General features: G+C 49.0%; 1 protein-coding gene across 8 annotated transcripts in view; it reads right to left on the bottom strand.

The window, feature by feature from the left end:
• Positions 1–15,000, bottom strand: part of BCL11A (BCL11A, BAF complex component) — a 142,207-nt gene that overhangs the window by 56,217 nt on the left and 70,990 nt on the right. For all 8 annotated transcript variants that reach the window (XM_027693303.1, XM_027693305.1, XM_027693304.1 and 5 more), the window contains one exon: positions 9,997–10,326. In XM_027693303.1, coding sequence (XP_027549104.1) covers positions 9,997–10,326 — 330 coding nt within the window. The remainder of the gene's footprint in view (positions 1–9,996; positions 10,327–15,000) is intronic.

The raw sequence follows: 15,000 nt of genomic DNA, 5'->3' as shown, positions 1-15,000 counted from the left end.
CAGACTTGCTCATAGGCAGTATTGTGTGCCGCTCTCTGAGAGCAGATTAACAAGATTTCCACCACCCTCCAAAAAAGCCTTTTTCCCCTCAAGTCACATCTTCTGTGTAAACAGCAAATGTATTATAAAAACATTATTTTCATCAAAGTGCAGCAGCATTAATTTTAGGGACTCGCTGCATTCAGAAAGGAGGGATGAAAAGCTCCCCGCACCGGAGTGTGCCACCGAGGAAGTCGCTCTGCTCCCAGGGAGCGGAGCCGCGGCCGCCGACACTGAGGAGTTTGCGGGGGCACCGCTCAGCGCCAGCAGCCGCTCCCAAACTTGGCTCTGATCTCAGCCGGCCCCCAGCAGGGCCTGATCCTGCCTGCACCTTCCAAAGGGTGCAGAGGAGGGAGGGGAGGCCGCTTTTCTGGCGATCCCAGGGGCGGGAGGAGGTTGGGGAGGGAAGGCTCCACCGCCTCCTCAGCACCCCAACTTTGAAGGATGAATGAGCACCCATACAATTTCTCACCAGGCTTCCCCAGCCTCGTGGCTTATCCTACCTGCACACCCCTGCAGAGCTAAAAAGAGGATGCCCGGAGCTGTGTTAATGCCTTGCTTTTTTAAAATTTTAACATTTTAACATTTTAACATTTATTGGACAAAAAGGGCCTGTGCGACAGCCACGACAGCAAACATCTGGATCGGCCACGAGTCCCCAGTTTTCACAGATTCCCCCCCAACACCGATGTTACTTCACACGAGGAGAGTTCAGGGAGGGCCACAGTGGGATGTGACAGCATAAACTGGGATTAGATTAAAGCCAAAAGTTTAGAAACCATCACCAGGTCGCCGAGCTGTTGAAGGCCACGTCTCCCAAACTGCCTTCAAGTCATCTCCCCCCTTAGGACATTTTTCCCCCCGCTTCTTTCGCTGCTTCCCGAGACGTAAAAAAACACACCACTGGGCTCTGAGTATTCCTTAAAATAAAGCAATTAACTTATTTCCAGGCTCCAGCAAGCGATTGTGACAGCCTCCCCCCGGCAGAAAGTGGGAGCCGTGGTCCCTGACCCCCGGCCAACACAAAAGAGGCAGCCCCAGCACAATGCCTGCTGTCAGCAACTGAATTATTTTTATACAGGAATTTTTATCTCTATGGTACAAACAAGTATGTGTCTGTGCTGACTTGTTAAGCAATCCACTTGTATGTAGAATAAGATTTTTTTTTCCCTGCTACCAGTCACACAGCTCTAAGATCAGAAGAAATACATACTCTTTGAAGCTCCTCAAATGTTTTAGTTAAAAGGACAGCAGTTGTTTTCAAAGATCCAAGAGTATCTTTATCAGAATTTAATTTTTCCTTATTGATTTTTTCTAACGTAACACAAATTTAACACAGGACAGTTTATAGTTTATTACAAAATAATACAGCCTCTATCTCTTTTTCCAAATGCATCCCACTGTGTTTTAGCTCCTCAAAGAGAACAAGGCTCCTCAACTTACTGTTTCCCTTTGCACAACAACTATTTCCTAAACGTGAAAATCAGCATCAATAAGAGAGAAACACAGGGAAAAGCCCTCGGCCACCCTCGCACAGTAAATGCTCTGTGCACTGGAGATGCCCTGGCTGAAGAACGACAGTTTTGCTGATCTATTCTCTCACTCCACAAAGAATAAACTCAGTAGCTAAAATGCAACGAAACCCAGATGATTCATTCAATGTCCAAAAAAAAATAAAAAATAAAAAATACCCAGCTGTGATGCTGAAGCAAAGCAATTCCGGGTGACAAATTAATTGCTGTGAATTTTGGGGAAAGGGGAGGGAAAACAACACATTTTTATTTTTGCATTTTTCACTTCCCTACCTGCTAAGTCAACTAAACAAGCAATGAATGCAAAATTAAACTCCTTACTTCCTAAAGGAATGAGGAAACTGTGTAGTCATTTTAAAAAGGTACTAGTTGTAGTAATAGCAGTAATAATAACAATAATAATATTATCCACAACAACAATAATAACACCACTAAAGGCAGGGCTCTTCTTTGAGCCTTTGTTGTTCAGCAGTAATTCCATTGTTTATTTAGGCAGAGGTTTTTCTATCTGCAGCTGAGATCAAATTGTAGGTGTAACTGTTCAGCGTTCAGGCAAAGCAGCAGGAGGATGGAAGCAGAAAGCCCTTGGTTCTGACTGACCAAAGCTCCCCAGGTCTCCCTCCACCAGAGCATCCGCTCCGGTGCGGATCCCGCACCCTCCGGAGCTGCTTCAGACCTCAGCAGCACCCTGACAACGCCTACCTGGAAGGGCAGAGTGGAAGCACTGCTGTCTCACAGGGATATCGAGCCTCCTTGCCTTGTCAGCAACGCAGTTATTTGGCTTTTGCCTCTTGCCTCACTCTTGGGGTGTTTCGGCTGTTTAGTGCGGAATGCAAAAATCTGAGCTCCGTACCCCTCAAATGGGGAGAAGTGCTGGGGTTTGGGAATTTTTTTTTTAGCAGCAACCTGTTCAGGTAAAAAGTTCCAGCAGAACTGCAGCAGGCGAGCAGGGAGAGGTCTCTGGGGAGAGCGGAGAGAAGAAACACTTTGGTGCACTGTCTGCAAACCCAGAATTCAGCAGCTTTTTTTTGGCAGCCAATTTGTTTCAAAGTGTTTTGTTTCAGGAAACGTATGTATTTTTCTTTGTGCATTTTGTGGATTTACTACAACCGCTCCTGACAGCTGTTGATTCAGTTAAATGAGCACATTATTAAAAATCCTCGAACACAGCCACGCTGAAAAACAAGACACCTTTGGATGGAGCTGAAGATTCGAACACACAAGAAGATGCAAATGAAACCTCTGCGAGGAGCATGTACAGCCCAGGCTGTGCCCGCAGCTGGGGGGGCAAAGGAGGCTCCAGCCCCTGTTTGTGGTGACTCTTGTTTTCTTTGTTTCAACCAGACCCAGATGCTAAAAAAAGAATGAAAAGCAAAGCAAACGATCCCAAGCATAAAAAAATAAATGTTTGCTAATACTTGACAAAATTACATCCCCAGTGGGCTGGCGTTGATGTGCCTCAAATAATTCTGCACCGCACTTTGTTTTCTTTCCTCACTTACTAACCAGTTTTGCAGAGGAAGGACACCTATGTGAAACGAGGAGGGAAAGAAGTGGATGTTTTCATTTTGGTTTAGATCAAAGGCAAACAAGAATGCAAACTGTGGCATATTGAATATTTTTTCCACTGCTGTCATTCACACCAGGCCATCGAAGTTTTATACAATTCCCCAGCCTGGCTGCATATTAAGCTGGCTGTGTACAGCTTTATTATAGCGTGGTGCTGAGGAAACATTAATATTCCTGTGTTGCATCTGACAGGACATTTACATGCGCCCATCTGAGCTCACACCTGAGAGCTGCTCCAAGGTACAGTAGCTGTGCTCCGATTGTAAAGGCAAATGAAGAACACAAATTCCCTGCTGGGATCGGGGCTGACCTCACCACACCCCACACCGCAACCCTTTCCCTTGCCAACCCCAGGCAATGCCACCTCCGAATGAAGAATGAGCCACCAAGTTACCAGCCCTCGTGGAAGAAGAGGGAAAAAAAACCTCACTGAAATATTTTAAAGATGCACAGCGAGTGCAGCTGGCCAATAAAGGTTGGAAAACAAACTGGCTGAACCCCGGGCGGGATGCGTTGCATACTAAACCTGATTAGAAAGATGGGGAGGATGTTTATGGGCTTTAAAATGGGTTTGGCATTAACACGGGAGGGTTTGAATACGGTGAGCACTTGGTCTGCCCATCCATGGGGGTTTGCAGTCACTGGTCCAGCTCCTGCAAGAGTTTGGTCCAGGTCTGGAGGAGCAAAGTGCACCCAAGATGGGGACCCTAAAGAGCAAACTGTGTTTCATGGAAATTCACTATCAGGTCACCCCAACAGCTTGGGGGATTTGTGGGTCCATTGATGTGCCTGTTACTTTTAGAAGTGTGTCATAAATCACAGCAATCCATGTACTGATACCAACCATTGTGGGCCCAAACCTGCTATGCCTGACATTACCAGGAGTCTTTGCACAAAGTGAGATAAAATATGTTCATTAGCCCGGGGGGGGGGACACAAACAAGCAACCAATGGTTAATTTTAGGGCCATGCTACTATATGAAAATATATATATATATCTTAATGTATTAAAATATATGAGCTTGGTGTATTTTATGAACTCGTGCAATATCCCAGTAGCTGACACATAAAATCGAGCGTTCCTGGACGGAAGCTGCGTTCAGCCTCCTGCCAGTGGGAAAAGACAACCTCCTTGGACTCACGACACCCGTGGCAGCATCACAACCCCAACAAAATCACAACAAGCAGAAAGGTAACGAGAGATCCTCGGCGATTAGCTAAAAAAAAAAACAAAAAAACCACACAAAACAAAAACACACAAGTGGCAACGTGCCAGGCCATGTCCAGCTTGATGCTAAACGCCTTTTATTGCACAAAGCTGGTCCTACTGGATATAAAAACAGACCGAAGCTTGAAGGGAATTCTGTCCAAAAAGATTCCCGTAATGAGGATGCGTGCAGGCAAACAACTGGAGGCCGAGCTCCCGTTGCCCGACGGTGCCTCGCAAGCCTCTTTAGTCGTCCTTATTATTTGAATGAAATAAGAAAGAGCTCGTGGGCCGAGGGCTGCATATACAAAACGGGGCGACGCTAATAGGCCTCCTCCTTTTTAAAAACAGGCATTACCAAATTATGGGAATGTTTAGGGAAGACTTCATTTCTCCCACCGGGCTAATTAGAAGGTGTTTAATTTACTCCCTGCCTCAGTTTCCATCGCCCAGCGTTCGCTGTTGGGGCTTCACTGCACAGGGCCTCGTGTTTGTTACGCGCGTGATTTTCAACGCTCTCGGCACGTGATGCCAACGTGCACCTTCCAAGATCTACGTGAAGCTCAACGTACGCCGGGCTGCCTCTTAAACCACGAGCTTTTCTGGATGCAGCGATGCTCCTGCTCGTGGAGAGCTCCACAGTTCACTGTCCCACACACACACAAAATATATTTCTCACCCTCTAAACCAGAACATCTGATTTGCAAGAAACAGAAACAATTAAAAAAAAAACCAAAAACACCAAAACCAAACCAGAATTATTCAGGGCACCACAACACTCTGATGCTCCCCTGCAAGGCTCTCGCCGAGGCAGAGGGAAACTTTCTACCCTGCTTCTGTGCTGCGAGTGAACTCATATTTGTGTTTCCAATAAAGAGCCATTTTTACATTAACTGTCTGGAACAGCAGGGAATAGGAAAACTAACACAATCTTTACCTCGTACAAAGGATGATATTGGTGTCACGTGTTTGCTTCTTCAAAAAACGTTATTTATAAAAGGGAATGGGGAAAGCAGGGAAACTATTGACTCTTCTCTGCATCCCCACGCGAGCAGCATTAGAGCTACTTTTTGATCCCCTACATTTTTTACATTTTTCCCCCCCGAGAAGTAAATTTCACAGCCACACAGGCCACCGCCTTTAATTAAGCTTTCAAAAGTCTTCTGACAATGCCAACAATTGCAAGACACTTCTAGAGCTCAATCATGCAATCATCATGACACTTCTATTTACAATTTGTCTTAGAAAGAGTTTCTCTGACATTGTACTTTGACAAAACAGCCAAGCTGCCGGTTCACAACCTTTCTCTGTCTTATTTACAAATACAGCTTGTACGCAGCGCTCCAAATCTCGGGAGCGGGAGCCTTTGGGCAGCACCCTCACTATTTTTCCTGCTTGCCATATTTTACCCAGCCTGTGCCCTCTGTTTCTTTGTATGGGGAAAGCAGAGAGAATCTGACTCCAAAATATGCCCATATTCCTCATTCTTTCTCCCTCTCTATCTTTAAGCTTTCATCTTATTGTCCAGATGCAATGATTACTATTCAACGCAGACAGCAATATTTTTTTTTGTCTCCAGAACAAAACAAAATAAGGAATCACCATTTAAAACCTACAGAATTATAACGGTAACTATTAATAACAGCCCAAGAAAATTTCTGCTCAAAGACATTATCTCCTGAGAACTGTAATAATCAAATATACTCAGTCTGAAATTTAGTATCAAATAATATCCACCTTCCCCCGACTGCTGCAGACAGAGGGTTTTCTTACATGGTTTTCCCACGTGTTTTATCTGAATGCCACGAGCAGCTTGAGAATATAGGATTCGAGCAGAAAAAAATGACCTCCCCTCCTCCTCCCCTCTTTGTACAGTAAATACAGCATCCACGGATACACACTCGGCATTATACAGGGGAATACGCAGCAGCACTCCAAAGTGTTCCTCCAACTGCATCCAAGTAACATTTAAGATCCTTCTTCACCCAAACCCCAACCTTTCATTAATTCCCCTCGGATTTATACATTCAACAAACAAACCGCTAAAAACCCGACACGGGCGGACGATAAATATTTCTCCAGCCTTTTCAATAAGTGAACAGCAATTTTACATTCACTGATCTCCAGATACTCCAGTTAATATTTCCCCCTATTGTAAAATACGAGAGCGGATAACTAAAGCCCCGCCGTCGCCCTCACTGCAAATCACGGGCTGCCGGTATCTGGTGGTGAGGCTTTGACATACATATTGATGAAAGCTGCCTCGTTGGACCCGCACAACATATCCTATTAATTTTCAGTTAAATTTATGGCATTTCAGCTCCGGCGCCGGATCAGCATCACTCAAAAATTTTTACAGCAAGGCAGAGCTATGGGCAGGCAGACACCCACATGGAAGAGCCAGGTACCTACACATGCCTGCACCCATACGGATCTCACGGCTCCTGCACAGGTTGCACACACACATATAAGCTCCTGTACTCATCCCTGCCTCTGGAAAACGGCGAGGATAAAGAGCAGCCTAGCGACGCTTAAAACAGACATCATTTCTCCCTGCATTTGGATGATTCGCTGCCTTCCTTCCTCGTCTGTAGATCCTTAACCATTACTCATCTTAAGATGATATTTCACTGTAACACCCCAAGTTACTGACTACAAAACTGCAGGCAGAGCACACACCACACCCAGAGCTCACCCACCTCTGCATCCAGGGCTAACCTGGAGCTCGTCTTTCACCCTCACAACTAATTGGGAACATTTTTACACTGCTACAAAATACATACCTTCTGGTTTCTTACCAGTAAGAACCACTTCCCCCAACTTCTGTGTGTTTTTCTACAGGCAGCCTGTGTCTTTCTTGTACTTTTTAATTACACACTCACATCTTTAGCTTTTTGCATTCTTGCATAGAAATCAGATATAAAATAGGAGAATTGGAAGAGCCTGAGGTTCACTCCAGGGGCCTTCCAGAAGCCTGAACTCCACAGCTCAGGTTCAAACACTCATTGGTAATTTTACTGCCAGACCCCACAAACTACTGGCTACAAGCAACGGGTCACTCCAGCTACCACCACACATCTTCGTGACACAAGGGATCTGAACTCATCCAGGTGAAAGGGGAGATGAAAACACGAAGGGTAGGGATAGCGCAAGACCCCATAGCTCCTGATGCACCTTCTCCCCTTCCCACAGCCAGGCTGCATTTCCAACCAACGGGAACAACCAGGTGTCTCTTGGCTCTGGCCCAGCCAAGAAGGTGCAGAGGACCTGCACTCTTGGACCTCCTGTCCACGATCACAGCTGGGCACCACCACACAAAAAACCTGGGGCGGGACAGCCCTGACAACCGCAATTTGGCCTCTACTCATCACCATGGACCCTCCTGCGCAGCACCGAGGCCGCTCCCAGCCGGGCCCACCCACAAAGCAAAGGTGATCCCAAAAAAGTAAGAGTGAGCAGGATCAGGCCCCTGCCAATGTGCACCTCTCCTCACCCACTGCCTCTGCTCACCAAACCATTCACAGTCAGTTAAAACCACGGCCCTTTCGGAATTAACAGCCCCCCGACAGCGCACGAGCCCCAGTCCTTCTCGCTTCGCATCACCCATGCCATGCAAAATGAGACTTGGCTCGCTGAGTCTCCCGCGCCAACCGAACGCCAGCGCAAAACCCCCAGTGGAGGAAGTTCCCCTCACGCAGAACTCCCTGGTGCGTCCATCCCTCCAGCCCAAGGACCTATTTGGGACCACGGGGAGGACAGTATGTTTAATTCTTGCTTGACAGACACTGTGTTTTGTCTTTTCAGCAGAGCGGCGCCGTACGTAAATACAGCGTTACATCACACCGCCGCTCCTCCATATTTGGTGATTTAGGATGGCTCCAGAGCTCGGAAGACTACAAATCCCTTCCGCCAGGCTCTTGCTTCATTAATCATGCCCTACGCTTCTGCTCGTTTCCCGTCAGATCACAGGCAGCACATGGAAATGGGCACTGCCCTCTACCACTCTGGGAAAAAAACCCCACCTTCAATATCCATGCCTGGGAAGCGCAATATGGGGAATTGCTGGGGTTTTTAAGTCCCACTCAAAATGTAGCTTAGCAGTAGCTGAGCCTCTGTTTCCTCTTAAATGTACAGATATTCATGCTTCAGAGAAATACCTACTACTCTGCAGAAACAGCACAGACTCGCCCACACGACGTACGCGTGTGCACGCACACGGCTTTGCACACAGACACGTGCACAGACAGACACACACACACCCCCCAACGCTTATCTGCTGCCACCACAAAACCTCTAAAACTCCAGCTCTCCAGCACGATTTGACGACCGGTTTGGATAAGCCAGGGAGGCTGCAGGAGCATCCCACTGAACCTCCCTGCGCCTGCTGCCCTATTATGGTTTAACTCTGTGGCCAAAGCGAGCCCAAGACAAGCTCCAGCACATCATGTGATGATGTACTGCGCCTCCGACAACCCCGAGCGGTCCTGTGGGCTCCCAGAAGAGAGGTACCGGCAGTGCCACATCCCAAACACCGCTGGAGGGGAGTTTGAAACTGGTTCAGGCATTTGTTGGTGTTGATACACTGCGGTCTCGCCTTTTTCAACCAGCAATATTGGTGCGGTTTGAAGTGATTTGCAACGCTCGCTGCAAATGGGTAGTACTTTTGTTTACTAGCAGGATTTTAAAAGCAGAGCGTGCCTTGTTACACTCCCAGGGCTCTGGGATTTTCTCTCACATGGTACACTCTATTTTTTTAACCTCATTTGTGAAAATATCTGCACAGCGAATGGCCCTCCTTTTTTTTTCAAAAAAAAAAAAAACGCTATGAAATGGTATTATTCACCCTATTTTTTTAAAAATCACATTTCATATTGTTTGTTGCACAAAACAGAACTCTGCCTTGGACATTTGTACGGCTGACATGTGGTTGTGTAAACCGCAAACAAAATCAAGATACATCTGTCAAAACCACATCAGAGACAAGAGAGAGCACAGCGAAGCATTTATCATTTGGCTGAGGAGGCAGGCTGCAGAGAGCAGCCTTTCCTGTCAAACCAACCTTTTGAAATTTCCAACATGCCCTTAAACTTTCCGAATAAGCATGTCTGTGCGCTTCAGCAACTGCCCTCTCTACTCTGGCCTGGCCAGTCGAAAATGGCATCTTAAAGTCAAGGTCGGTGGTGTCACTTTGCCATGGGGCTGTGTTTAATTACAGTCCATACGCTGACAGCCAATATGGAACCAAGGCTGGCTGATGCTCGGTTAACTCTTTCACCCCTGACTTTGCCAAAGACTTGAAAGCTCCTCGCTCTGTCGCGCGGAGGGCTCTGAAACCTCCTCCCGCAGCGCTACGGCAGGAGAGACACCGGGAGACGGTGGCTACAATACAGGCAAATCACGAGAGCGGCCTCAAACAATACCGCTGGAAACACCGGCTGGCACGGCACGTGCCTGTTGCTCCTGCCGCTGCGCAGGCACTAGGAAATACCACTCACCACCAGCCCAAGGCAGGGAGGGTATTGAACACGCCACGGGCCCGTCACGGCGAGCAGAACACAGACAGACACAGCAGTTCACAACTGCCAACACGCTACGTTTGCAACTGAAACGGAAATAAACTCGCAAACACTTCTCCTTGCTTTAATTTACCTGCTATATGTTCCTGTTTAGGGCAAATTCCTCTAGATGACGTTGATAAACAATCGTCATCCTCTGGCGTAACCTGGATGCCAACCTCCACAGGATTGGATGCTTTTTTCAGCTCACTTGGTGAGGGTGAAGGTGGCTTATCCACAGCCTTCTCTAGGCAGAGACTGCCATTGCATTGTTTCCGTTTGTGCTCAATAAAAATAAGAATGTCCCCCAACGGAAAGTTCATCTGACACTGGCCACAAGTGAGGAGGTCGTGGTCCCCTTCCGGAGCTCCCAATGTGCCATGTTCAGGTTCGTCATCAGTGAGAATGGCTTCAAGAGGTTCGGCTGCAGTTTGAGAAACAAAAGGAGAATCATTAGAGCTCTCGGGAAAGGAGCTGGGCGCGGGAGGGGGGGTTGGAGGAACGCGCCGAGCCCCCTCTTCATGAATATTACACCCCGCTCTCCACCACGTCCGCCCGCTCCCCCCCAGCTAAAGCCATGCAACACGGCTGTCAGCACGGCAGCGAGGAGATGGATTCATCAGTTACGGGGAAGAGGTTTGGCAGAAGCAGCTGTAGCATGCAGAACTCGGGAGACAGCGAGCACCACAACTGTCCCCGTGTTCCTACACGAGGGCAAATTTCTGACTCGCCGAAACGTTCGGTGCTAAAATTAAACGAACAGGCTGGAATAACTGCGAAACTCTCGTGCTACCACGAATACAGTGTTTTATTGCTGGATGCATTATTTATGTATATGAATCCAAGGCTAAAAGCACTGCACACACACACACACACACACACTCTCTCACACCACATGGGTGTGTGTCTTCCACGAGCCAGACCCACTTTCTGAAATTCAGAAGCCTGAAATACAGCGTAGACAAAAGGTGTTTGAATATATACAGATATTGCATATTCCCTGTCCAGGCCGTGCAGGAAGCGTGTGTATGCGTGGAAAAGAAAAGAGAGGGAGAGCCAGCCCGCATGGCCACACACACCCGGGCACCGACACCCAGGGCGCACACACAGCTCTCAGAACACACGTGCACACACATACGTATGGATTTGTGTCACTGTCCCTGTCGGCCTGTTTGCGGCTTCCAATTGAAAAGAAAAAAATCTAAAGGCAGTAGTTATTCGTGGGGGAGGGAGGGGATGAGGCAAATAAATAAATAAATAGATAGATAAATACAGGGCAGAAACCAAAATGATAAAAAGCAAGTGCAGCAGAAATGCCTGCGGGGCGGGGGGGGAGGCACCTCTCACTTTTCAGCTACTCCTCAGGATTCAAATAAATAGCAAATTCACCACCGAGTCCACCCAGAGATATTAAATGGATGGGATATTTTTTAGTACTTAAGGAAACAAGGCAATCAGTCATTTTGTGCTTTTTAATCCTGAAATAAGGGAATGCCTAAATTATCTTGAGCGTGTTAGCACTGGTGGCCCTCAGCATCTAAAAATCAGCCTGGCCAAGCAACTGCCACATTTCCTCGCAACAGTGAGAAGCGCCTTCTTTAAACTCAAAATACCTTGCCTAATGTTGTCAAAGTTGACAAATTTTCTGAATGAGCTCCAAAAAGCTTCATTATGAGGCTATTTCTGCTCACAGAATCGTCAGTGGATGCTCTAACGAGGCAGGCAGACGGGCTCTCTTTTCTGTTGGCTTTTTTTTTTTTTTTAGGTTAAATTTGCAGAGAAATACCTTGGCAATCTCTGTGCGGTCTCCACCACCATTGCCTTTCACGAGGTGAAAAAAAATAAATACCAGCAGCGTGTTGGTGTTCCTCTGTCTGCGCAATACAACACGCACGCTAACAGCAGTGAGCAGGGGGAGAGGGTACTACAAATACAACCCACCTCAAAACACTGCCAGGTAATGCAATAGAGACAGAATACAACTCCTAAACAGTTAATCAGCCTGACCTTCTTTAGCTGGCTGCCAATTTCACATTTAATGAACTTAAAGCCACAGAGAATCAAAAAATAGATTTTAATTTGACTGCACAATATTGGAACTGATTTTGATAAAGTGCAAAAATCCAGTGAACTCAGGTTAAATTTATTTCAACCCTACCTAGGCTGAATATTGAGGAGGAAGATCTGGAGTAGCTCCCAGTTGTGCTGCGTGAAATAATATTGAAAGAGCACACTACCTCGCCGTACCTCAGCTCCAACTAGGACACAGGGATCCAGTCCATCATTTCTTGCCTCTAGTACTACTTCTAATTTAACGTAAGGTCAACCACAGGAATATGAAGGTTACATTCGCATTAATAAAAACAATGTCTTAATCGCTGGGGTTTTCTCCTAAACTTACAGACCGACAAGAGCAAGAGGCACAACGTGCGTGTCTCACACTCCTCGGGAAGCCGGGAGAGAGGAGCAGGGTGTTTCTGCGGGATTGCCGGGGCATGGCTGTTTCTCCCTCCCCAGCCGTTCCTTGCGTTCGGACCGAGAGGGAGTAAATTATTGCAGGACTAATTCCACCAGTAGCTCGCTGCACGCCGCAGACAAAGGTATTTTGCGACTCTAAGTTCGAGCTCAGCGACCCTCCGCAGCAGAAGACACAAAATCACCCGTATTCCCCTCAGAACTGGCTTAGCGAGGAGCTCTGCATAATCATTACTCAATTATAATGTTTTCCCGCGGCCTGATTCCTTTCTGACGCTGTCACTATTATTTAGCAGGGGAAGGTAACCCGCTGCTTCAACACCAGACAGTTAAAAGTAGCGCTGAGCAAAAATAGACTTTGCTAAAAGTCTGTACGGACTGGGCTGATTTACAATCAAAACCAGGAAATGAAGTGGTAATTCAGAGGTTGCTGATTACACCTCCACATTTCACCTAATTAATTTTATAGGAGGCAAAGTTCTTGAAAATAACAAGATGATCAAATGTACAGATATAAAATCTGTAACCTCAACATTTTCTATGCTCTTAACGTAAATTATTGCTAATTAACAAGAATTATATACTAATGTATGAAATACGGCTGGCACCGTGTTCGCTGCAAAACATTTGGCTCCTGATGGAGGCAGAGCCGACAAAAAATATGCTTTTTATTATGACTGCTACTTTTAAAACAAAATATAAAATACCGGGATTACAAAGAAAACACGGGAATACAATTCACCTGGTCTTGCCTCCGATATGCAGGATCCATCTTTTAATTCTGGGGCAATCAAAATTCCCTGCCTGGGTCCCTAATCATCCGTCTCTATTTTTCATGCAAATTGCCCTTCCACCAACATGTCTTTTCAGCTTTCCCCCCTTCGCCCTCCTACTCCCCCCTTCTTCCCCCTGTTCCCAGTCACCAAAACAACCGCACCGGCAAAAGCGGGATGGCTTTTGGAGTGTCGGGAGAAAGGAGGTACTGGGGGTGATGGGGCAGGGAGGGGGGTGGATGCCACGGTACAGTGCGGGGAAATGCCCGCGGGGCAACGCGGATGCGCTGTCGGGGCATTTCCCCGCACCGTACCGCGGGAAGGATGGAGAGGGGTTGCTTAATCCCAAGTTTGTGTCCTGGGATCGTGCGGTGCAAGGAAAAGACTTGGGGGTACAATGGGAACCGCCAACACGTTACGGGGAGGGAGGGGAAACCCGGGGAGGGGGGAGGGCGAGCATCCCCCGCTGCCTCCCGGAGCAAGCAAACTCCGCGCAAAATTAAGAACAAAGAAGGAGAAGGAGGGGGGGCGTTGGGGGGGTGGAGAGGAGGGAGCTGGGCGCCCTCCCCCTCCCGCCGGCCGGGAGGCAGCGGCGGAGCCGGCCAGGTTCAAGTTCGCGGGGCTGCCCGGTTGTTTGATCTCGCTGTGCCTCCTAGCGACCGAATCGGGCACGGAGCCCGCCCGCCGCCTCCGCCGCCCCGGCCCCGGCCCCGCCGCCGCATCCCCCCCGGCTCGCCGCTCCCCCGGCCCGGCCTCCCCTTCCCCCCTCTCTGTCTGCCGGCCCACCCACACCCCCCCTCCTTCCCCATCCCCGGGGCGGCTCTCGCCGCAGGGAGACCCCCCCCGAGCCCGTCCCGGCCGCCGCTACCGCCCCGCACGTGCGGGAACTCCGCGCTGGCCCGCGGGCGCCTCGGCGAGGAGCAGCCGCGGGGATCCCGCCCGCCGCCGCTGACCCGGGGGGCGAGTGGGAGCTCCCCCCACCCCCTCCTCCGGTCCCCGGTCCCGCCGCGATCCCCCCCCGTTCCCCGCACTCCCAGGGCCGACCGGGGAAAGCACCCCCCGTACCCCGTTTCGAGGGGGGGGGGCGCACCCCCGTAACCCAGTGATGCTGCACCCCGAGCCCAGCCAGGCAGTCAAAATAAAAAAGCGCCCCGAAAAGTAGCGGGGAAAGAGGGGAAAAACGACCGGGGGCGGGGGGAGGAGGCGAGGGACTGAGCCCCCGAGGCCCCCCCCCGGGTTTTAGGGCAAACTTGGGGCAGGCAGAGCCTCCGGTCGGCCCTGCCCGCCTGCAAAGAGCCAGCGCTGCTTCGCTCCATGTGCGAACCTGGCTGGAATGTTTGGGCGGCCGTGGGGGAGAGAAATCGCGGCGGAAAGTTTGGGGGGTTTTGCGAAAGGCTGAGGGAGCCAGGGATGGTTGGCAGGAAGAAACGGCCCTGGGTTTTCTGCCATCCCTGGGAGGGAACAAAACCCGCCGGGAGCAATGGGGGAAAGGAAAGGAAGAAATAAAGAAAAATAAAAGAAGAGGGGGGGGAAAGGAGCGAGGAGAAGCATGCAGCATTTCCCCTTCCCCCCGGCTCACCCCGAGGAAAAGGGGATTTTTTTTTTCTCTCCCTTCCTTCCCACCCCCCTCGCCCCAAACCTTTCCAGCTCGAGTTGCCTTTTGTTGTGCAAAGAGCGCTCCCGCTTATCTTGCATCTAGCCCTGGTGTGTGTGGTGGCGGCTGGAGGGAGGGACGGAGGGAGCCGGAGAGTTTTTGTTGCGAACGGGGTGGTGGGGCTCGGGGTTTGTTTTTTCTCTCCCGGGGAGAGCGGATTTGGTTTGGGGTTGAAATGCGGCGCCGAGAAAGGGCC

The sequence above is a fragment of the Neopelma chrysocephalum genome, unplaced genomic scaffold (assembly GCF_003984885.1).
Source record: "Neopelma chrysocephalum unplaced genomic scaffold, ASM398488v2 Primary Assembly neopelma1_91, whole genome shotgun sequence".
NCBI lineage: Eukaryota > Metazoa > Chordata > Aves > Passeriformes > Pipridae > Neopelma > Neopelma chrysocephalum.
Note: the sequence above shows the minus strand (reverse complement) of the source record. Positions and strands in the feature narration are given on the sequence as shown.